General features: G+C 39.5%; 1 protein-coding gene across 6 annotated transcripts in view; it reads left to right on the plus strand.

Moving 5' to 3' along the window:
• The first annotated feature begins 447 nt into the window (after nt 1–447).
• Nucleotides 448–24,399, plus strand: part of LOC128686762 (BUD13 homolog) — a 60,936-nt gene continuing 36,984 nt past the window's right edge. Inside the window, exons 1-6 of one of the 6 annotated variants that reach the window (XM_070082268.1) lie at nt 448–626; nt 3,552–4,440; nt 14,360–14,593; nt 14,957–15,175; nt 18,066–18,217; nt 21,455–21,590. In XM_070082268.1, the coding sequence (XP_069938369.1) occupies nt 3,624–4,440; nt 14,360–14,593; nt 14,957–15,175; nt 18,066–18,217; nt 21,455–21,590 (1,558 nt within the window). In that variant the 5' untranslated portion in view covers nt 448–626; nt 3,552–3,623. Of the gene's footprint in view, nt 627–661; nt 946–3,551; nt 4,441–14,359; nt 14,594–14,956; nt 15,176–18,065; nt 18,218–21,454; nt 21,591–24,399 lie in introns of those variants that run through there. The other 5 variants (XM_070082269.1, XM_070082270.1, XM_070082272.1 and 2 more) reach the window with 5 other exon arrangements.

The raw sequence follows: 24,399 nt of genomic DNA on the forward strand, positions 1-24,399 counted from the left end.
ATTATTATTATTATTATTATTATTATTATTATTATTATTATTATTATTATTATTATTGAATTTCATAGCCGAGTGTGGGCGTCTGGCTGCCGGTGTTCAAGAGTGGGATTCACCTGACCTATCGGGAATTTTTTGATCCGTCCCTATTCCTGAAGGGAACTTCTGTTCCCTACTGAGTTCAAACCCCGGCTAGTTAGTAGCGCCGCCTGAGAGGCTAGTTTATTTTGTCACCCCGTGCTCATCGTGTGAGCGGTAGCGCAAAAAAAAAAAAAAAGGATTAGAGAGGTCACAGTGAGTCTTAAGCCATTAGACCCTAATGGAAATAAGTCACGTTGACTTTTTTTGATCATCCTAGGTAACCTACAGATATGCTGCTATGTATGACAATTTATGTACCAGTATTTATGTGTACCTGTACATTAATAAACTTGCTTCCTTTTGCAGAAAATTGGAAGCAAGGCTCCAACGGCATAGGCTATAGCTGCCCTATAGACCAACAACAATTCGGAATAAAATACAAAATCTAAGCAAACTGTATCGGCGTATGCTGTCAGCGGCCCTATAAACCCCAACAACAACAACAACAAAAACAAGCAAACTGTATGTATGTATTATTTCCCTAAAGGGTAAGTAATCCAGAAAAGCCAATCAAAGGTATTTATTTCCATTGGGGTCCTTATGTCCACTCTCGGAATGCGACCCAACTTTGTAGTACCCATAGTAGGTGGTCAGGCTTTAAACAGAATATATTGCTGCCAATTTTGTCAAGGTTGGGAACCAAAGCAATCATAGTACTAGGGGGAGAGAGCACAACTTTGTAGTAGCCACAGTCAGTGGCCAGGCTTCAAACACCTTTTATTGTACAGCAATAAAGGAATGGAACAGACTGCCCGCACATGTCAAAGCCAGTCTTAGCATGAACCAGTTCAAGAAGAGTGCCAAAAGGTATCTGATGAATGTAGCTACAGCAAGGGAGTTTACCTGGAGTTTACCTGGAGAGAGTTTCGGGGGTCAATGCCCCCGCGGCCCGGTCTGTGACCAGGCCTCCTGGTGAATCAGCGCCTGATCAACCAGGCTGTTGCTGCTGGCTGCACGCAAACCAACGTACGAGCCACAGCCCGGCTGATCAGGAACTGACTTTAGGTGCTTGTCCAGTGCCAGCTTGAAGACTGCCAGGGGTCTGTTGGTAATCCCCCTTATGTGTGCTGGGAGGCAGTTGAACAGTCTCGGGCCCCTGACACTTATTGTATGGTCTCTTAACGTGCTAGTGACACCCCTGCTTTTCATTGGGGGGATGGTGCATCGTCTGCCAAGTCTTTTGCTTTCGTAGTGAGTGATTTTCGTGTGCAAGTTCGGTACTAGTCCCTCTAGGATTTTCCAGGTGTATATAATCATGTATCTCTCCCTCCTGCGTTCCAGGGAATACAGGTTTAGAAACCTCAAGCGCTCCCAGTAATTGAGGTGTTTTATCTCCGTTATGCGTGCCGTGAAAGTTCTCTGTACATTTTCTAGGTCGGCAATTTCACCTGCCTTGAAAGGTGCTGTTAGAGTGCAGCAATATTCCAGCCTAGATAGAACAAGTGACCTGAAGAGTGTCATCATGGGCTTGGCCTCCCTAGTTTTGAAGGTTCTCATTATCCATCCTGTCATTTTTCTAGCAGATGCGTTTGATACAATGTTATGGTCCTTGAAGGTGAGATCCTCCGACATGATCACTCCCAGGTCTTTGACGTTGGTGTTTCGCTCTATTTTGTGGCCAGAATTTGTTTTGTACTCTGATAAAGATTTAATTTCCTCATGTTTACCATATCTGAGTAATTGAAATTTCTCATCGTTGAACTTCATATTGTTTTCTGCAGCCCACTGAAAGATTTGGTTGATGTCCGCCTGGAGCCTTGCAGTGTCTGCAATGGAAGACACTGTCATGCAGATTCGGGTGTCATCTGCAAAGGAAGACACGGTGCTGTGGCTGACATCCTTGTCTATGTCGGATATGAGGATGAGGAACAAGATGGGAGCTAGTACTGTGCCTTGTGGAACAGAGCTTTTCACCGTAGCTGCCTCGGACTTTACTCTGTTGACGACTACTCTCTGTGTTCTGTTAGTGAGGAAATTATAGATCCATCGACCGACTTTTCCTGTTATTCCTTTAGCGCGCATTTTGTGCGCTATTACGCCATGGTCACACTTGTCGAAGGCTTTTGCAAAGTCTGTATATATTACATCTGCATTCTTTTTGTCTTCTAGTGCATTTAGGACCTTGTCGTAGTGATCCAGTAGTTGAGACAGACAGGAGCGACCTGTTCTAAACCCATGTTGGCCTGGGTTGTGTAACTGATGGGTTTCTAGATGGGTGGTGATCTTGCTTCTTAGGACCCTTTCAAAGATTTTTATGATATGGGATGTTAGTGCTATTGGTCTGTAGTTCTTTGCTGTTACTTTACTGCCCCCTTTGTGGAGTGGGGCTATGTCTGTTGTTTTTAGTAACTGAGGGACAACCCCCGTGTCCATGCTCCCTCTCCATAGGATGGAAAAGGCTCGTGATAGGGGCTTCTTGCAGTTCTTGATGAACACAGAGTTCCATGAGGGGAATGATTTTCTATTTTTTAGCTAACTTACGTGTAATTTTACCGTGTTCCTAGTAATGATCCTCGTATTGTAGTCTTAATGACCCTCGTGTAGTAGATAGTCTTTTTAGTATGATAAGATATTATCTTCATTTAGAATAATAATAAGATATTATAGCCTTTATATTATAATAATAAGGTAAAAGGACCCCAATGGATATACGTCACTGTCTCACTGTTTTGGGTTATCCTAGGTTCTCTACACATATGCTGCTATGTATGATAATCTATGTAACTGTATTTGTGTATAAATAAACTTACTTTATTGTACAGCAATAAAGGAGTACTGCCTGTACGTGTCAGTATGAGCCAGTTCAGGAAGAAAAGTAAAAGGTACCAAATGAATGTAGCAACAGAAAGGAAGGAAAGTGATTTCTTGTACACCAAACATACATGTACCTATTACTGTGATCTAATCCTCTCTTTAATGTTAAGTAAATACCTCGGTTTACCGTATTCCTAGTATATCTCCTTTTATTGTAACCGCTTTTCACATGGTTGAGTTACTTAGCTGTTTTAACTTTTAAGGTTTAAATAAGTTATTGCAAGGACCCCAATGGAAATAAGTCTGTTGGACTTTTTTTGGGGGGTTATCCTAGGTAACCTACACATGTACTACTATGTATGTTAATTTATGTAACTGTATTTATATGTACATGTACCTGAATAAACTTACTTACCCACAGCTGTCTGAAACACCCTGGTAAGTACATTTAGAACATAGAAAGTAAGTTTATTAGGAGCAGGTACACATAAGTACACTTATCATACTAAGTGTAAATTACCTAGGATAACCCCAAAAAAGGTCGAACAAACAGACAACAATAACTATGCATTGTTCCATATCATTATCATATTATGAAACAGTTTTCCAAATCATTGATAAGAATGTTACTTTTGTACTAACTTTTTTTTTTTTTCCAGAACATCATTGATGGGTATAGCTTGACTGACTTGACAGTGTCACTTGCTGGCAAAATCTTGGCTCTCTCAAACATGCAGAAAGTAACCAGGTTTTATAATTGTTTGTGGGCAGTAGCACAAACTCCCATTATACATAAGTATATAGTGTTATGCCGTATACATAACCAGAATAATCTTAGGTTTATCCACATGAAAAGATCATTAAATGCTGTAATTATGTCACAGAAAGACATCAAGGAAGAAGATATTGATGAAGGGAAAGTACCAGAAATAGTTAAATATAAAAATGATAAACGAATTATCTATAGCTCACATATTGCTGACAGAAGTGGCAAATTTAAATATACCACAAGAAAATATTTGGAACATAAATTGAAAGCTGAACAAGATAGAGAAAAAAAGCGCAAAGCCATTCCTCTCATCATTGAACAAATGCTTGCAAAGCAGGAGGAAACTAGCGATGACATTGAACTGGGTAATGACGAGATTTCAAACAAAAGCATGACAGTATCATACCCATACTCTCACATAGAATATATTAACCTAAAAGATCTTGAATCACAAACAGAAGGAACAGATTCAGAGCTTGATAATGTTGGCATGGGTGTGAGAGAGGACATTGCTTATAGAATGCATGCCTATGAAAATGGAACTTTACAGAAGCTAGAAAAGTCATTAAACAGCTTTTCAACTGAAAATGCTTTTAATGACTATTTAAATGAAGAAAATTTATTCAATTCTTTCACCAAAGAATTTGAAGAGGGTTTAAATAGTGAATTGGCTCCATCTGGGAAAGATGGGGCCATGGTTGATCCTGCCACCACTGTGAGTGATGTGCCTTGTGGTGGATGTGGAGCTCACCTACATTGTCAGGATTCTTCATTCCCAGGTAATTAGGCAGCCTTATGCTTGGGTATCACTTGGTGTTCTATTTGTGTTTATCTAGATTACTCTCAGCTATTTACATAATTTTACAATAAAGTATAATAGTAAATATTTTTAACATTACAGTGCCAACCAGTAAATACCCAATAAATAATTAACCTTCTGTTAGGTGAAGGTTTGATTACCCATACCCGTAAATCATTCACCAACTTGTAATGATGTGAATACATAACATAACTGATGGGAGATGACCAGTGTGTTAAATAAATATATACATATATATATATATATATATATATATATATATATATATATATATATATATATATATATATATTTTAACAAGTCGGCCGTCTCCCACCGAGGCAGGGTGACCCAAAAAGAAAGAAAATGCCCAAAAAGAAAATACTTTCATCATTATTCAACACTTTCACCTCACTCACACATAATCACTGTTTTTGCAGAGGTGCTCAGAACACAACAGTTTAGAAGCATATTCGTATAAAGATACAGTGGACCCCCGCATAACGATATTAATCCGTTCATGAGAGCTCATTGTTATGCGAAATTATCGTTATGCGAATGAATTTTCCCCATAAGAAATAATGGAAATCAAATTAATCCGTGCAAGACACCCCAAAGTATGAAAAAAAACATTTTTACCACATGAAATATTAATTTTAATACACACAAACTGAAAAAGGCATGCACAATTACATGACACTTACCTTTATTGAAGATCTGGTGATAATTGATGGGATGGGAGGAGGAGAGAGTCTTAGTGTTTAGAAGGGGAATCCCCTTCCATTAAGACTTGAGGTGTCAAGTCCTTTTCTGGGGTTAGTTCCCTTCTTCTTTTAATGCCACTAGGACCAGCTTCAGAGTCACTGGACTTCTGTCGCACAACACATCTGTCCATAGTGGCCTGTACCTCTCGTTCCTAAAGTGTTTCACAACATTGACAGTGTAATAGTCACCAGCACGGCTTGCAATAGCTGTGTGAGGGTGATTTTCATCCATAAAGGTTTGCACTTTCAGCCACATTGCACAGATTTCCTTAATCTTTGTAGTAGGCAACTTCTTCAATTTCTCTCTCCCCTCCTCCGAACCAGTTTCCTCAGGTCTGGCCTCTTGCTGTTGAAGTTGATCTAGCAGCTCATCAGTGGTTAGTTCTTCATTGTCCTCCTCCACCAACTCTTCCACATCATCCCCACTAACCTCCAACCCCAAGGACTTCCCCAATGCCACAATTGATTCCTCAACTGGCATAGGATTCCTAGGGTTAGCCTCAAACCCTTCAAAATCCCTTTGGTCTACACATTCTGGCCACAGTTTCTTCCAAGCAGAGTTCAAGGTCCTCTTAGTCACTCCCTCCCAAGCCTTACCTATAAGGCTTACACAATTGAGGATATTAAAGTGCTCTCTCCAAAACTCTCTTAGAGTCAGTTGAGTTTCTGAGGTCACTACAAAGCACCTTTCAAACAGAGCTTTTGTGTACAGTTTTTTGAAGTTTGCAATAACCTGCTGGTCCATGGGCTGCAGGAGAGGAGTGGTATTAGGAGGCAAAAACTTGACCTTAATGAAGCTCATGTCCCCATAAAGTCGCTCTGCCACGTCTGTAGGATGACCAGGGGCATTGTCTAACACCAGGAGGCACTTAAGGTCTAATTTCTTTTCAGTTAGGCAATCTTTCACATTGGGGGCAAATGCATGGTGTAACCAGTCATAGATAAAGTCCCTAGTGACCCATGCCTTACTGTTTGCCCTCCACAGCACACACAAATTAGCCTTGAGGATATTCTTTTGCCTGAACGCTCTGGGAGTTTCTGAGTGATACACTAATAAAGGCTTCACTTTGCAATCACCACTAGCATTGGCACACATGAGAAGAGTAAGCCTGTCTTTCATAGGCTTATGTCCTGGGAGTGCCTTTTCCTCCTGAGTAATGTAGGTCCTGCTTGGCATTTTCTTCCAAAACAGGCCTTTTTCTTCACAATTAAACACTTGTTCAGGTTTCAATCCTTCACTGTCTATGTACTCCTTGAATTCCTGCACAAATTTTTCAGCTGCTTTGTGGTCCGAACTGGCAGCCTCACCATGCCTTATCACACTATGTATGCCACTACGCTTCTTAAATCTCTCAAACCAACCTTTGCTGGCCTTAAATTCACTCACATCATCACTAGTTGCAGGCATTTTTTTAATTAAATCCTGATGCAACTTCCTAGCCTTTTCACTTATGATCACTTGAGAGATGCTATCTCCTGCTATCTGTTTTTCATTTATCCACACCAATAAGAGTCTCTCAACATCTTCCATCACTTGCGATCTCTGTTTCGAAAACACAGTTGAACCTTTGGCAAGAACAGCTTCCTTGATTGCCTTTTTGTTGCCCACAATAGTAGCGATGGTTGATTGGGGTTTATTATACAACCTGGCCAGCTCGGAGACACGCACTCCACTTTCATACTTATCAATGATCTCTTTCTTCATCTCTATAGTAATTCTCACCCTTATTCCTGTAGGGTTGGCACTAGAAGCTTTCTTGGGGCCCATGGTCACTTATTTTGCAGATAAAATCACCAAAAACACTGTAATAATACGAAATGTTCCGATTGTATGCTTGGATGTTACCGCGGAGGCTGGCTGGTAAACAATGCCACCGGCGGAACATGTGAGGCTGGCTAAGGCCGCACATTAGACGCGTCTCGGACGAACAGCGTTGAGCGGGTTTTTTAGCGGTATGCGAGGCAAAATTTTAGCGATAAAATGTATCGGTATGCGGATTTAACGTTATGTAAGGCCAACGGTATGCGGGGGTCCACTGTACACAACTTATCCCTCCAAACTGCTAATATTCCGAAACCCCTCCTTTAGAGTGCAGGCTTTGTATTTCCGATTCCAGGACTCAAGTCCGGCTATATAAAAATAACCGGTTTCCCTGAATCCCTTCAATAAATATTACCCTGCTCACACTCCAACAGATCGTCAGGTCCCAAATACCATTCGTCTCCATTCACTCCTATCAAACATGCTCATGCACGCCTGCTGGAAGTCCAAGCCCCTCGCCCACAAAACATCCCTTACCCCTTCCTTCCAACCTTTTTGAGGATGACCCCTACCCCGCCTTCCTTCTCCTACAGATTTATATGCTCTCCATGTCATTCTATATTTTTTTTTTTTCAACAAGTTGGTCGTCTCCCACCGAGGCAGGGTGACCCAAAAAAGAAAGAAAATCCCCAAAAAGAAAATACTTTCATCATCATTCAACACTTTCACCACACTCACACATTATCACTGCTTTTGCAGAGGTACTCAGAATACAACAGTTTAGAAGCATATACGTATAAAGATACACAACATATCCCTCCAAACTGCCAATATCCCAAACCCCTCCTTTAAAGTGCAGGCATTGTACTTCCCATTTCCAGGACTCAAGTCCGACTATAAGAAAATAACCGGTTTCCCTGAATCCCTTCACTAAATATTACCCTGCTCACACTCCAACAGATCGTCAGGTCCCAAGTATCATTCGTCTCCATTCACTCCTATCTAACATGCTCATGCACGCTTGCTGGAAGTCCAAGCCCCTCGCCCACAAAACCTCCTTTACCCCCTCTTTCCAGCCCTTTCGAGGACGACCCCTACCCCTCTTTCCTTCCCCTATAGATTTATATGCTTTCCATGTCATTCTACTTTGATCCATTCTCTCTAAATGACCAAACCACCTCAACAACCCCTTTTCTGCCCTCTGACTAATGCTTTTATTAACTCCACACCTTCTCCTAATTTCCACACTCTGAATTTTCTGCATAATATTTACACCACACATTGCCCTTAGACAGGACATCTCCACTGCCTCCAACCGTCTCCTCGCTGCTGCATTTACCACCCAAGCTTCACATCCATATAAGAGTGTTGGTACTACTATACTTTCATACATTCCCTTCTTTGCCTCCATAGATAACGTTTTTTGACTCCACATATACCTCACCTTTTTTCCCTCATCAATTCTATGATTAACCTCATCCTTCATAAATCCATCCGCCGACACGTCAACTCCCAAGTATCTGAAAACATTCACTTCTTCCATACTCCTCCTCCCCAATTTGATATCCAATTTTTCTTTATCTAAATCATTTGATACCCTCATCACCTTACTCTTTTCTATGTTCACTTTCAACTTCCTACCTTTACACACATTCTCAAACTCATCCACTAACCTTTGCAATTTTTCTTTAGAATCTCCCATAAGCACAGTATCATCAGCAAAAAGTAACTGTGTCAATTCCCATTTTGAATTTGATTCCCCATAATTTAATCCCACCCCTCTCCCGAACACCCTAGCATTTACTTCTTTTACAACCCCATCTATAAATATATTAAACAACCATGGTGACATTACACATCCCTGTCTAAGACCTACTTTTACCGGGAAGTATTCTCCCTCTCTTCTACACACCCTAACCTGAGCCTCACTATCCTCATAAAAGCTCTTTACAGCATTTAGTAACTTACCACCTATTCCATAAACTTGCAACATCTGCCACATTGCTCCTCTATCCACTCTATCATATGCCTTTTCTAAATCCATAAATGCAATAAAAACTTCCCTACCTTTATCTAAATACTGTTCACATATATGCTTCAATGTAAACACTTGATCTACACATCCCCTACCCACTCTGAAGCCTCCTTGCTCATCCGCAATTCTACATTCTGTCTTACCTCTAATTCTTTCAATTATAACTCTACTGTATACTTTTCCTGGTATACTCAGTAAACTTATTCCTCTATAATTTTTACAATCTCTTTTGTCCCCTTTCCCTTTATATAAAGGGACTATACATGCTCTCTGCCAATCCCTAGGTACCTTCCCCTCTTTCATACATTTATTAAACAAAAGTACCAACCACTCCAACACTATATCCCCCCCTGCTTTTAACATTTCTGTCATGATCCCATCAGTTCCAGCTGCTTTACCCCCTTTCATTCTACGTAATGCCTCACGTACCTCCACCACACTTACATTCTGCTCTTCTTCACTCCTAAAAGATGGTATACCTCCCTGGCCAGTGCATGAAATTACCGCCTCCCTTTCTTCCTCAACATTTAAAAGTTCCTCAAAATATTCTCGCCATCTACCTAATACCTCCCTCTCCCCATCTACTAACTCCCCTACTCTGTTTTTAACGGACAAATCCATACTTTCCCTAGGCTTTCTTAACTTGTTTAACTCACTCCAAAATTTTTTCTTATTTTCATTAAAATTTCTTGACAGTGCCTCTCCCACTCTTTCATCTGCTCTCCTTTTGCACTCTCTCACCACTCTCTTCACCTTTCTTTTACTCTCCATATACTCTGCTCTTCTTATAACACTTCTGCTTTGTAAAAACCTCTCATAAGCTACCTTTTTCTCTTTTATCACACCCTTTACTTCATCATTCCACCAATCACTCCTCTTTCCTCCTGCCCCCACCCTCCTATAACCACAAACTTCTGCCCCACATTCTAATACTGCATTTTTAAAACTATTCCAACCCTCTTCAACCCCCCCACTACTCATCTTTGCACTAGCCCACCTTTCTGCCAATAGTCGCTTATATCTCCCCCGAACTTCCTCCTCCCTTAGTTTATACACTTTCACCTCCCTCTTACTTGTTGTTGCCACCTTCCTCTTTTCCCATCTACTTCTTACTCTAACTGTAGCTACAACTAAATAATTATCTGATATATCAGTGCCCCTCTATAAACATGTACATCCTGGAGCCTACCCATCAACCTTTTATCCACCAATACATAATCTAACAAACTACTTTCATTACGTGCTACATCATACCTTGTGTATTTATTTATCCTCTTTTTCATAAAATATGTATTACTTATTACCAAATTTCTTTCTACACATAGCTCAATTAAAGGCTCCCCATTTACATTTACCCCTGGCACCCCAAATTTACCTACTACTCCCTCCATAACATTTTTACCCACTTTAGCATTGAAATCCCCAACCACCATTACTCTCACACTTGATTCAAAACTCCCCACGCATTCACTCAACATTTCCCAGAATCTCTCTCTCTCCTCTACACTTCTCTCTTCTCCAGGTGCATATACGCTTACTATAACCCACTTTTCACATCCAATCTTTATTTTACTCCACATAATCCTTGAATTTATGCATTTGTAGTCCCTCTTTTCCTGCCATAGCTTATCCTTCAACATTATTGCTACTCCTTCTTTAGCTCTAACTCTATTTGAAACCCCTGACCTAATCCCATTTATTCCTCTCCATTGAAACTCTCCCACCCCCTTCAGCTTTGTTTCACTTAAAGCCAGGACATCCAGTTTCTTCTCATTCATAACACCCACAATCATCTCTTTCTTATCATTTGCACAACATCCACGCACATTCAGACTTCCCACTTTGACAATTTTCTTCTTCTTATTCTTTTTAGTAATCTTTACTGGAAAAGGGGTTACTAGCCCATTGTTCCCGGCATTTTAGTTGACTTTTACAACACGCATGGCTTACGGAGGAAAGATTCTTATTCCACTTCCCCATGGATATAAAAGGAAAAGTAATAAGACCAAGAACTATTAAGATAAAATCAAAGAAAACTCAGATGAGTGTGTATAAATAAACATGTACATGTATGTGTAGTGTGACCTAAGTGTAAGTAGAAGTAGCAAGACATACCTGTAATCTTGCATATTTATGAGACAGACAAAAGACACAAGCAATCCTACCATCATGGTGCCTTCCTTCTCCTACAGATTTATATGCTCTCCATGTCATTCTATATATATATATATATATTTATATATATGTTTTTTTTAACAAGTCGGCCATCTCCCACCAAGGCAGGGTTACCCAAAAAGAAAGAAAATCCCCCCCCCCCCAAAAAAAAAAATACTTTCATCATCATTCAACACTTTCACCTTACTCACACATAATCACTGTTTTTGCAGAGGTGCTCAGAATACAACAGTTTAGAAGCATATACGTATAAAGATACACAACATATCCCTCCAAACTGCCAATATCCCAAACCCCTCCTTTAACCCTTTCAGGGTTTCGGCCGTACTAGTATGGCTTACGCACCAGGGTTTTTGACGTACTAGTACGCCTAAATTCTAGCGCCCTCAAATCTAGTGAGAGAAAGCTGGTAGGCCTACATATGAAAGAATGGGTCTATGTGGTCAGTGTGTGCAGTATGAAAAAAATCCTGCAGCACTCAGTGCGTAATGAGAAAAAAAACTTTGACCGTGTTTTTGGATTAAAACAGCGACTTTGCACTGTATTTTCGTGTGGTATTTATTGTTGTATTCTAGTTTTCTTGGTCTCATTTTATAGAATGGAAGACATTACAGAAATTGAGATGATTTTGATTGGTTTTACAATGAAAAGTACCTTGAAATTGAGCTCAAAGTAGCAGAAATATTTGATTTTTTCCAAAGTTCAAAAGTAAACAAATCATGCTATGCGTCCAATACACGTCAACTGGTGAGTCTAATATTCTTTCACAAGTGTGCTGATATTATTCATACCATTTCTACACTAATGCAGTAATCTGCATAACAGTAAATCTTCTATTTTTTGTGAGAATAAAAATTCAAAGTAGAAAGCAAAATAATGTAAGAGGGGCGTGGGGACATGTCTAATGAACAGAGGAAATGTTATTTTAGTGCCAGGAATGTCTTTCTTGTTTATTCTGGACCCTATTCGGAAATTGGCATCTTTTGAAATTTGTGTAAAATTGGCAAAATTGCTTAATTCTGACCACTGTATTGGATAGTTGAAATCGATAAATGGGTGGTTTCTTGCACTCATTCAATAGAAAAAATGGAGTTCTTGCAAAATAGTTATGATTTTTGTCGACTAGTACACTGGAATTGGCCAAAAACAGGGCTCGAAGTGGACAAAATCGCCAATGCGTAAACATTGTTGAGACCGCTAACTTCGCGAGAGCATAATTCCGTAAGTTTTCCATCAAATTTCATACTTTTGGTGTCATTATGATTGGAAAAACATTCTCTATCTTTTCATAAGAAAAAATAATTTTTTTTTTTTGAAATTTGGCCAACCCTGAGAACAAGTCTCGGAGAGGGACTGTTGACCCTGAAAGGGTTAAAGTGCAGGCATTGTTTTTCCCATTTCCAGGACTCAAGTCCAGTTATATAAAATAACCAGTTTCCCTGAATCCTTTCACTAAATATTACCCTGCTCACACTCCAACAGCTCGTCAGGTCCCAAATACCATTCGTCTCCTTTCACTCCTATCTAACACGCTCATGCACGCTGCTGGATGTCCAAGCTCCTCGCCCACAAAACCTCCTTTACCCCCTCCAGCCTTTTTGAGGACAACCCCTAACCCGCCTTCCTTCCCCTGCAGATTTATATACACACTCCATGTCATTCTACTTTGATCCATTCTCTCTAAATGACCAAACCACCTCAACAACCCCTCTTCAGCCCTCTGACTAATACTTTTATTAACTCCACACCTCCTCCTAATTTCCACACTCCCAATTTTCTGCATAATATTTGCACCACACATTGCCCTTAGACAGGACATCTCCACTGCCTCCAGCTGCTTCCTCGCTGCAGTATTTACAACCCAAGCTTCACACCCATATAAGAGTGTTGGTACTACTATACTTTCATACATTCCCTTCTTTGCCTCCATAGATAAATTTTTTTTTCTCCACATATACTACCTCAATGCACCACTCACCTTTTTTCCTTCATCAATTCTAGGATTAACCTCATCCTTCATAAACCCATATGCTGACAAGTCAACTCCCAAATATCTGAAAACATTTACTTCTTCCATACTCCCTCTCTCCAATGTGATATCCAATTTTTCTTTATCTAAATTGAAGGGGAATCCCCTTCCATAAAGACTTCAGCTACCAAGTCTTTTTCTGGGGTTACTTCCCTTCTTTTTTTTTTAATGCCACTAGAACCAGCTTGAGAGTCACTGCACACCTGTGGCACTACATGTCTGTCCAGAGAGCTCTGTTTCTGGCATCTCTAAGATTTCCCTAAAATGGGACACAACATTGTCATTGTAGATGTTGCCAGCACAGCCTGCAACAGCTGTGTCAGGGTGATGTTCATCCATAAATGTTTGCACATAAGAAAGCAGGAACACTGCAGCATGCCTGATGACCCATAGTAGGCAGGTCCTTCACAAACCATCCCACTAACAGAATCGTATTTGCCCAACCCAATTTTCAGTGCTTCCCATGCAATAAGCTTTGGTAATTCTGTTCACTCATGTGCAAGTCCCACTCAAATCAGATCATGTGTGTGAAGCACCCTGGCTGATATGTGGGGAAGTACCCTGGCTGGTGTGTGGGGAAGTACCCTGGCTGGTGTGTGGGGAAGTACTCTGACTGGTGTGTGGGGAAGTACCCTGGCTGGTGTGTGGGGAAGTACCCTGGCTGGTATGTGAGGAAGTACCCTGGCTGGTGTGTGGGGAAGTAGCCTGGCTGGTGTACCATCATCACTACCACCCTCTACCACCACCACTTTCATATCTTTCTGCAAACTTTTTCTTGAATTCTATAGTGTTTCACACCCTCTTTACCAAAGGGCTGGCACTAGAAGCTTTCTTTGGGCCTGTGGTGGCTTATTTAGCAGTTACAAGCACTAAAAACAATGGAATAATACAAAATGCATCGCATGTACGCGTGGAATGGTCATCCTATTCTGCTTAATCCTCTCTTAATTCTTAATGCCCACGCCACTTCAACAACTCTTCCTCAGCCCTCTGGAATATAACTTCATAATGCCACACTGTTAACAAAGTTTCACTGATCATTTGTAATTGGTTCACACTGAAAACCCAAGTTTGTCCCATTATTTATTTTAAAAATCATATTAACTTCAAATTACTTTTATTTTCTGTTTTTAGGCTTTGTTTCAAAAGAGCTTTTTGAAGGTCGTGATCGTGGTGAGCTGCGTAGTGTCTTATGCCAGCGGTGCTTTTTTCTTAGATACCATAAAGTGGCCCTGAATGTACGTGTCTCACCATCAGTATACCCAAAAATTCTGGCACCAATCAAAGATCAGAAAGCATTGTTATTGGTGATGGTTGATCTTTTAGATGTGCCATGCTCCATCTGGCCCAAGCTCATGGATATCATTGGTAAGTTTGTGAACATTTATAATTTCTATTCATGAGATTATAGAACCAATAATTTTGATGAATTTATGGAGCTTTTTAGTGGAAGAAATTTACTAAAATTACAATAAATGCAATATATTACATTTCAGAATTTATATAATAAATTGCATTCCAAAATTTATATTCAATATATATATGTTAGTTAACTTGGTTTACAGTTTCTTCTCTAAAGCAAGGGTTATTTATTCTAATCCAATTAGAATAAATTGCAATGATATTGTAATTTATTTTAATTGGATTAGAATAAATTTCAATACCAAAATCGTTATTATACTTAATTATAAAGACAATAATTAATCTGTACACTGTTATAATGTCGTACAGGCACACGCAGACCAGTGGTGGTGGTGGGAAATAAGGTTGACCTTCTGCCAGCCGATGGCAAAAATCACCTTCACAGAATTAAGGAATCACTCACTGCAGCTATCGCGAAGACTGACTTAGGTCGAGCAAATATTTGCCATGTAGCTCTAATTTCTTCACAAACAGGATTTGGGATTGAAAGTCTCATCACAAAAATCCATAACTCGTGGGGTACAAAAGGTTTGTTTTATATTTCTTCAGCATGGTAGTCGGAATTGTGAATAACAGTGCAGTGCATATTGTAGCAATAAGTATCAAGTGATTAGCAAACAAAGGAAAAAATATGAGAGAGAGAAATATACAGTAAACACATAATGTGTAAATTGCAGTGTGTGGAGTAAAATGCAGGCAGACCCCGCTTTACAGCGTTTCGCTAATGCAACATTTTCACATACTATACCCATTCTTCATTCATTCAGACTTCCTACAATAAATACATTCACCACTCACTATAAGCTAAGGATGAAGATAATTTATGTAATGTGTGTACTTTATATGCAGTCCTACTAAATGGTTATTACTATGACCATAATTTTTAAGGGGGTGGACCTGTAAACCAGCAGAAGGCCTTGGTCAAATGACCAAAAGCTCCAACAGTGGGTCATCATCTGACTAAGACCTGTGTCAGGAAACACTTCTATTTGCATTTTTAAGGTCTAGCTCTATTGGTCACTTAATATATAGTAGTGTAAACATATTATCAGGCTTTTATATGCATCTGAAAGTGAAAAAAGCCTTTGTTTTACTTTACAGCAATTTTTTCTTTACAGTTTTAGTGTGGAACCTAACCTGCTGTACAAGCAGGGCTTGCCTGTACTGTACTTCATGTCTACATTTCTTATAAAAGTTTACAATTGTCACACTGTACACGGAAATACAGTAAACCTTCAATATAACCAACTAATAGGGGAGACTCGTAGTGTGCGTTAAATCAGAATAATAGCACTAAAGTACTCTCCTGTATACTTAATATAGTACTGAATACGTAATTTACACGTATACAGTGGACCCCGCTTTGCGATCAGCTCCCAATGCAACCAATTATGTAAGTGCGTTTGTACATGCATGTTTGGGGGTCTGAAACTGACTAATCTAATTCACAATATACCTTATGGGAACAAATTTGTTCAGTACTGGCACCTGACCATACTTCTGGAATGAAATAATATCGTAAACCGGGGGGTCCACTGTACTGTTATAACCATTGAAATTAAATGAGTTATAAGTACTATTGAGTCAGTGAATTTTGTCTGTTATTTCAGAAATTTGTTATAGCAAGGTCCATTATATCAAGAATTTACTGTAATATGTTAGTACAGAATTATGATGAGAAATATAAATGTAGTGAGAAAGCAATGGAAAAGGTTCATGGAATATGGAATTAGTATATATATATATACAGTGGACCCCCGGTTAACTATATTTTTTCACTCCAGAAGTATGTTCAGGTGCCAGTACTGACCGAATTTGTTCCCATAAGGAATATTGTGAAGTAGATTAGTCCATTTCAGACCCCCAAAGATACACGTACAAACGCACTTACATAAATACACTTACATAATTGGTCGCATTCGGAGGTGATCGTTATGCGGGGGTCCACTGTATATATTTTTTATAAAAGTAGTGAAGTGGGTAGGACAGAGCATAGAGACGTGGTTAATGTGAAGGAATAAGGGGGAGGATACCTTGATAGTGGTGAATGGCTGTTGGTAAACAGAATTGTAACTATCTGTGGAGGATACCTTGATATTGGTGAACAGCTGTTGGTAAACAGAATTGTAACTATCTGCGGAGGATACCTTGATATTAGTGAACGGCTGTTGGTAAACAGAATTGTAACTATCTGCGGAGGATACCTTGATATTGGTGAACGGCTGTTGGTAAACAGAATTGTAACTATCTGCGGAGGATACCTTGATATTGGTGAACGGCTGTTGGTAAACAGAATTGTAACTATCTGCAGAGGATACCTTGATATTGGTGAACGGCTGTTGGTAAACAGAATTGTAACTATCTGCGGAGGATACCTTGATATTGGTGAACGGCTGTTGGTAAACAGAATTGTAACTATCTGCGGAGGATACCTTGATATTGGTGAACAGCTGTTGGTAAACAGAATTGTAACTATCTGCGGAGGATACCTTGATATTGGTGAACGGCTGTTGGTAAACAGCCGTTCACCAATACCCTTCCTTTGATCAAAGCTGAATGTTTCTTATTCCTGAGGCTGCTCAATGACTCCAAGTTTAGCACTTCCTCATAAATGCAAAATAATAATTTTTTTTTATTAAACCAGCCAATAATAATAATAATAATAATAATAATAATAATTATTTTAGAGAACTCTCTCTATTTTTTATATTTATTTTTTCAGAGTACAAGACTGTTATATGTAAGAACTTGCAGGTGGTGGGATGAGGTGATGTATGACCTTGGTTGCTTCATCTGCCACTCATACTTATGGAAAAGTTATACATATTTCCCTTGAAAGAGGAAACCTTGATGGAAAAAAAAAAGAGACAAATATAATGTAATATGATCTACCGACTATGTTTCACCCATAAAATAGGCTTTATCAAGTCATAAACAAATGTGATAGAGGGGTAGGGGCCATCCTAGGAAAGGTTGGAGGAATGGGTCAAAGGACATTTTGTATGTGAAAGGCTTGGACATCCAACAGGCATGTGCGAGTGTATTAGTTAAGAGTGAAAGGAAGCAAGTGGTTTTTGTGATGAAGTGCTGTTGAAGTGTGAGCAAGGTAACATCTGAGAAGGAATTCAGGAAACCAGTTAGCAAGACTTAAGTCCCAGAAGTGAGAGATACAGTGCTGCACTCTGAAAGAGAGGTGGGGATGTTGCAGTTTGGAGGGACATCTAAGCTGTAATGTCGGCATGCTTCTGGCAAGACAGTGATAAATTGAGTGATGGTGAAAGTGTTTCATCTTTTTCAGGTCACTATACGTAGTTGACATATCAACTAAGCTGGTTCAAATTGTATATTTTTTAAGTTACTGTATATAAGCTCTTGAAATTCCTCTTTCTGTAATTTAAAAAATATTTCAAACACTCAGGAGACATATACATTTTGGGGTGCACCAATTCGGGCAAGTCGACCCTTTTCAATGCACTGCTTAACTCCGACATGTGCAAGACAAGTGCATCCAATCTCATTCAACGTGCCACTACTTCTTGCTGGCCTGGTACAACTCTCAATATGCTGAAGGTAATTTTTAAATTTCCATTTAGTCTTGTATTTACAGTATACTACTTAATATGGAGGATTTTTAGTGCTAGGAGCTTGAACATCAGAGTGGAGTGGAGGCAAGTGGTTTTTATGATGAAGTGTTGTTAGAATGTATTCGGGTTAACGTTTGTGAAGAGATTCAGGGAAGCCAGTTAGCTGGACTTGAGTATTGATGGGAAGTACAGTGCCTGCATTCTGAGGAGGGGCGAGGATGTTGCAGTTCCGGCGTCATCTCAACTGTATTGTGAGCTCACCTCTGGCAAGACAGTGATTGAGTGAGTGATAGTGAATGTTTTCTCTTTTTTGAGGGGTCACCCTGCCTTGGAGACGGCCGACTTGTTGAAAAAAAAAAAAAAAAAAAAAAAAAAAAATAATTATTATTATTATTATTATTATTATTATTATTATTTGAATAATCTAAGAGTATGTCTAGCACAAACTGTATACAGCCTCTCCTCGCTTAACGATCGAGTTCCATTCCTAAGAGTAGGTTAGTAAGCGAATTGGTTGTTAAGCGAGGAGCATACTGTACTGGTAGTGGGTTTGTGTCAACCATCTTGAGATATTTTTTTAGTGTCACCCTTGCAACATTTATAACATTTTTTGTATATTTTTAAATGTTTATACAGTAATGTACTGTACGTATACTGTGATAAACAGAATAGAGAAAGTTAGCTCTAATATACATTACTTAGGTTAGCATGTTGGTAACTCCAAGCGGTCGGTCTATGAGTACATTGCTAAGTGAAGAGAGGCTGTACCAGTAATTATTTCACATTTTTATTGTTGTTCCAGATTTGTTACAGATGCTATAACATGGTATAATATTGGGAATAACTGAGTGAAACCTTTTTTTTTTTTTATATATATATATATATATATATTTTTTTTTCAACAAGTCGGCCGTCTCCCACTGAGGCAGGGTGACCCAAAAAAGAAAGAAAATCCCCAAAAAGAAAATGCTTTCATCATCATTCAACACTTTCACCACACTCACACATTATCACTGTTTTTGCAGAGGTGCTCAGAATATAACAGTTTAGAAGCATATACGTATAAAGATACACAACATACCCCTCCAAACTGCCAATATCCTAAACCCCTCCTTTAAAGTGCAGGCATTGTACTTCCCATTTCCAGGACTCAAGTCCGACTATATGAAAATAACCGGTTTCCCTGAATCCCTTCACTAAATATTACCCTGCTCACACTCCAACAGATCGTCAGGTCCCAAGTACCATTCGTCTCCAGTTAGTCCTATCTAACACGCTCACGCACGCTTGCTGGAAGTCCAAGCCCCTCACCCACAAAACCTCCTTTACCCCCTCTCTCCAATCCTTTCGAGGACGACCCCTACCTCGCCTTCCTTCCCCTATAGATTTATATGCTTTCCATGTCATTCTACTTTGATCCATTCTCTCTAAATGACCAAACCACCTCAACAACCCCTCTTCTGCCCTCTGACTAATACTTTTATTAACTCCACACCTTTTCCTAATTTCCACACTCCGAATTTTTTGCATAATATTTACACCACACATTGCCCTTAGACAGGACATCTCCACTGCCTCCAACCGTTGCCTCACTGCTGCATTTACCACCCAAGCTTCACACCCATATAAGAGTGTTGGTACTACTATACTTTCATACATTTCCTTCTTTGCCTCCATAGATAACGTTTTTTGACTCCACATATACCTCAACGCACCACTCACCTTTTTTCCCTCATCAATTCTATGATTAACCTCATCCTTCATAAATCCATCCGCCGACACGTCAACTCCCAAGTATCTGAAAACATTCACTTCTTCCATACTCCTCCTCCCCAATTTGATATCCAATTTTTCTTTATCTAAATCATTTGATACCCTCATCACCTTACTGTTTTCTATGTACACTTTCAACTTTCTACCTTTACACACATTCCCAAACTCATCCACTAACCTTTGCAATTTTTCTTTAGAATCTCCCATAAGCACAGTATCATCAGCAAAAAGTAACTGTCAATTCCCATTTTGAATTTGATTCCCCAAAATTTAATCCCACCCCTCTCCCGAACACCCTATCATTTACTTCTTTTACAACCCCATCTATAAATATATTAAACAACCATGGTGACATTACACATCCCTGTCTAAGACCTACTTTTACCGGGAAGTAGTCTCCCTCTCTTCTACACACCCTAATCTGAGCCTCGCTATCCTCATAAAAACTCTTTACAGCATTTAGTAACTTACCACCTATTCCATATACTGTACTTGCAACATCTGCCACATTGCTCCTCTATCCACTCTATCATATGCCTTTTCTAAATCCATAAATGCAATAAAAACTTCCCTACCTTTATCTAAAGACTGTTCACATACATGCTTCAATGTAAACACTTGATCTACACATCCCCTACCCACTCTGAAACCTCCTTGCTCATCCGCAATCCTACATTCTATCTTACCTCTAATTCTTTCAATTATAACCCTACCGTACACTTTTCCTGGTATACTAAGTAAACTTATTCCTCTATAATTTTTACAATCTCTTTTGTCCCCTTTCCCTTTATATAAAGGGACTATACATGCTCTCTACCAATCCCTAGGTACCTTCCCCTCTTTCATACATTTATTAAACAAAAGTACCAACAACTCCAACACTATATCCTCCCCTGCCTTTACATTTCTGTCATGATCCCATCAGTTCCAGCTGATTTACCCCCTTTCATTCTACGTAATGCCTCACGTACCTCCCCCCACACTTACATTCTGCTCTTCTTCACTCCTAAAAGATGGTATACCTCCCTGGCCAGTGCATGAAATTACTGCCTCCCTTTCTTCCTCAACATTTAAAAGTTCCTCAAAATATTCTCGCCATCTACCTAATACCTCCCTCTCCCCATCTACTAACTCCCCTACTCTGTTTTTAACTGAAAAATCCATATGTTCCCTAGGCTTTCTTAACTTTTTTCTTAACTATTTTATATACTGTATACAATTCATGTGGAGTGCTCTTCATATAGTTAATGCATATTTCTAAATTGTATTGCAGTTGGGTGACTCCTAACTCCACTATAACTGAATGGTTTTTGGAGTAGTCAAAAACTATTGTATCACGTTAAAAATAATTTTATTCAGGATGTTCAAAGTATAGAATTTGGAAACAATGTGGTGTTCAGGATTTGAATCTTTGTGTTAATTAAAAGTAAATTTATCTTTTTTTTTTCAGTTTCCCATTCTGCGTCCATCACGTTATCGATTATATCTTCGAGTTAAGAGACTAAAAGAGCAGCAGCAAATGCAATCGAAGATTGACAAATTAAAACCTGTATATACCACAAGTATCTCAGTTGGAACATTGTCTGGTATGTTAATTTTGTTTATTATAGTATTTATAGTGTTTTTCTGAGATCTGACAGCTTGAAATTTAGTGTTGTCAGAGCTGTTTGTCATGAATGTAGAAAAAGGGATAGTCTTTGTTTCAAAAACTGAAATGTTTTTTAATGTTGTGTTATAAGGTACATATATGTAATGAGGGAATATTTATCAATAACTGAAACTTGCATGTTGTATGGTTAAATAATTTGGGAATATTTACAGAAGAGTAGGTTTTAAGACAGCATCTGCCCAGGGAGGTACTACCGTCCTGCCAAGTGAGTGTACAACGGAAAGCTGTAATTGTTTTACATGATGGTAGAATTGCTGGTGTCTTTTTTTTGTTTCGTATACATGCAAGGTTTCGGGTATGTCTTGCTACCTCTGCTTACACTTGGGTCACACTACACATGCATGTACAAGCATATTTATACACACCATTCTGGGTTTTCTTCTATTTTCTTGCTAGCTCTTGTTCGTGTTTATTTCTGCTTATTTCCATGGGGAAGTGGAACAGAATTCTTCCTCTGTAACCCATGCGTGTTGTAAGGGGCAACTAACATGCTGGAGCAAGAGGCCAGTAACCCCTTCTCCTGTATATATTACTAAGTTTAAAAAGAGGAACTTTAGTTTTTCTTTTTTGGGCCACCCTGCCTCGGTGGGATATGGCTGGTTTGTTGAAGGAAAAAGTTTTACAAAAAGTGAAATATTTTCACATCTTGTGACTAGATAATCTGGGAATATTTACCATAAATAAAACACTTTGTTTTTATTTTTTTTTTTTATTATCACACTGGCCGATTCTCACCAAGGCAGGGTGGCCCGAAAAAGAAAAACTTTCACCATCGTTCACTCCATCACTGTCTTGCCAGAAGGGTGCTTTACACTACAGTTTTTAAACTGCAACATTAACACCCCTCCTTCAGAGTGCAGGCACTGTACTTCCCATCTCCAGGACTCAAGTCCGGCCTGGCGGTTTCCCTGAACCCCTTCATAAATGTTACTTTGCTCACACTCCAACAGCACGTCAAGTATTAAGAACCATTCGTCTCCATTCACTCCTATCAAACACGCTCACGCACGCCTGCTGGAAGTCCAAGCCCCTCGCACACAAAACCTCCTTTACCCCCTCCCTCCAACCTTTCCTAGGCCGACCCCTACCCCGCCTTCCTTCCACTACAGACTGATACACTCTTGAAGTCATTCTGTTTCGCTCCATTCTCTCTACATGTCCGAACCACCTCAACAACCCTTCTTCAGCCCTCTGGACAACAGTTTTGGTAATCCCGCACCTCCTCCTAACTTCCAAACTACGAATTCTCTGCATTATATTCACACCACACATTGCCCTCAGACATGACATCTCCACTGCCTCCAGCCTTCTCCTCACTGCAACATTCATCACCCATGCTTCACACCCATATAAGAGTGTTGGTAAAACTATACTCTCATACATTTCCCTCTTTGCCTCCAAGGACAAAGTTCTTTGTCTCCACAGACTCCTAAGTGCACCACTCACTCTTTTTCCCTCATCAATTCTATGATTCACCTCATCTTTCATAGACCCATCCGCTGACACGTCCACTCCCAAATATCTGAATACGTTCACCTCCTCCATACTCTCTCCCTCCAATCTGATATCCAATCTTTCATCACCTAATCTTTTTGTTATCCTCATAACCTTACTCTTTCCTATATTCACCTTTAATTTTCTTCTTTTGCACACCCTACCAAATTCATCCACCAATCTCTGCAACTTCTCTTCAGAATCTCCCAAGAGCACAGTGTCATCAGCAAAGAGCAGCTGTGACAACTCCCACTTTGTGTGTGATTCTTTATCTTTTAACTCCACGCCTCTTGCCAAGACCCTCGCATTTACTTCTCTTACAACCCCATCTATAAATATATTAAACAACCACGGTGACATCACACATCCTTGTCTAAGGCCTACTTTTACTGGGAAAAAATTTCTCTCTTTCCTACATACTCTAACTTGAGCCTCACTATCCTTGTAAAAACTCTTCACTGCTTTCAGTAACCTACCTCCTACACCATACACTTGCAACATCTGCCACATTGCCCCCCTATCCACCCTGTCATACGCCTTTTCCAAATCCATAAATGCCACAAAGACCTCTTTAGCCTTATCTAAATACTGTTCACTTATATGTTTCACTGTAAACACCTGGTCCACACACCCCCTACCTTTCCTAAAGCCTCCTTGTTCATCTGCTATCCTATTCTCCGTCTTACTCTTAATTCTAAAAATTATAACTCTACCATACACTTTACCAGGTATACTCAACAGACTTATCCCCCTATAATTTTTGCACTCTCTTTTATCCCCTTTGCCTTTATACAAAGGAACTATGCATGCTCTCTGCCAATCCCTAGGTACCTTACCCTCTTCCATACATTTATTAAATAATTGCACCAACCACTCCAAAACTATATCCCCACCTGCTTTTAACATTTCTATCTTTATCCCATCAATCCCGGCTGCCTTACCCCCTTTCATTTTACCTACTGCCTCACGAACTTCCCCCACACTCACAACTGGCTCTTCCTCACTCCTACAAGATGTTATTCCTCCTTGCCCTATACACGAAATCACAGCTTCCCTATCTTCATCAACATTTAACAATTCCTCAAAATATTCCCTCCATCTTCCCAATACCTCTAACTCTCCATTTAATAACTCTCCTCTCCTATTTTTAACTGACAAATCCATTTGTTCTCTAGGCTTTCTTAACTTGTTAATCTCACTCCAAAACTTTTTCTTATTTTCAACAAAATTTG

Source organism: Cherax quadricarinatus, chromosome 7, assembly GCF_038502225.1.
Source record: "Cherax quadricarinatus isolate ZL_2023a chromosome 7, ASM3850222v1, whole genome shotgun sequence".
Taxonomy (NCBI): Eukaryota; Metazoa; Arthropoda; class Malacostraca; order Decapoda; family Parastacidae; genus Cherax; species Cherax quadricarinatus.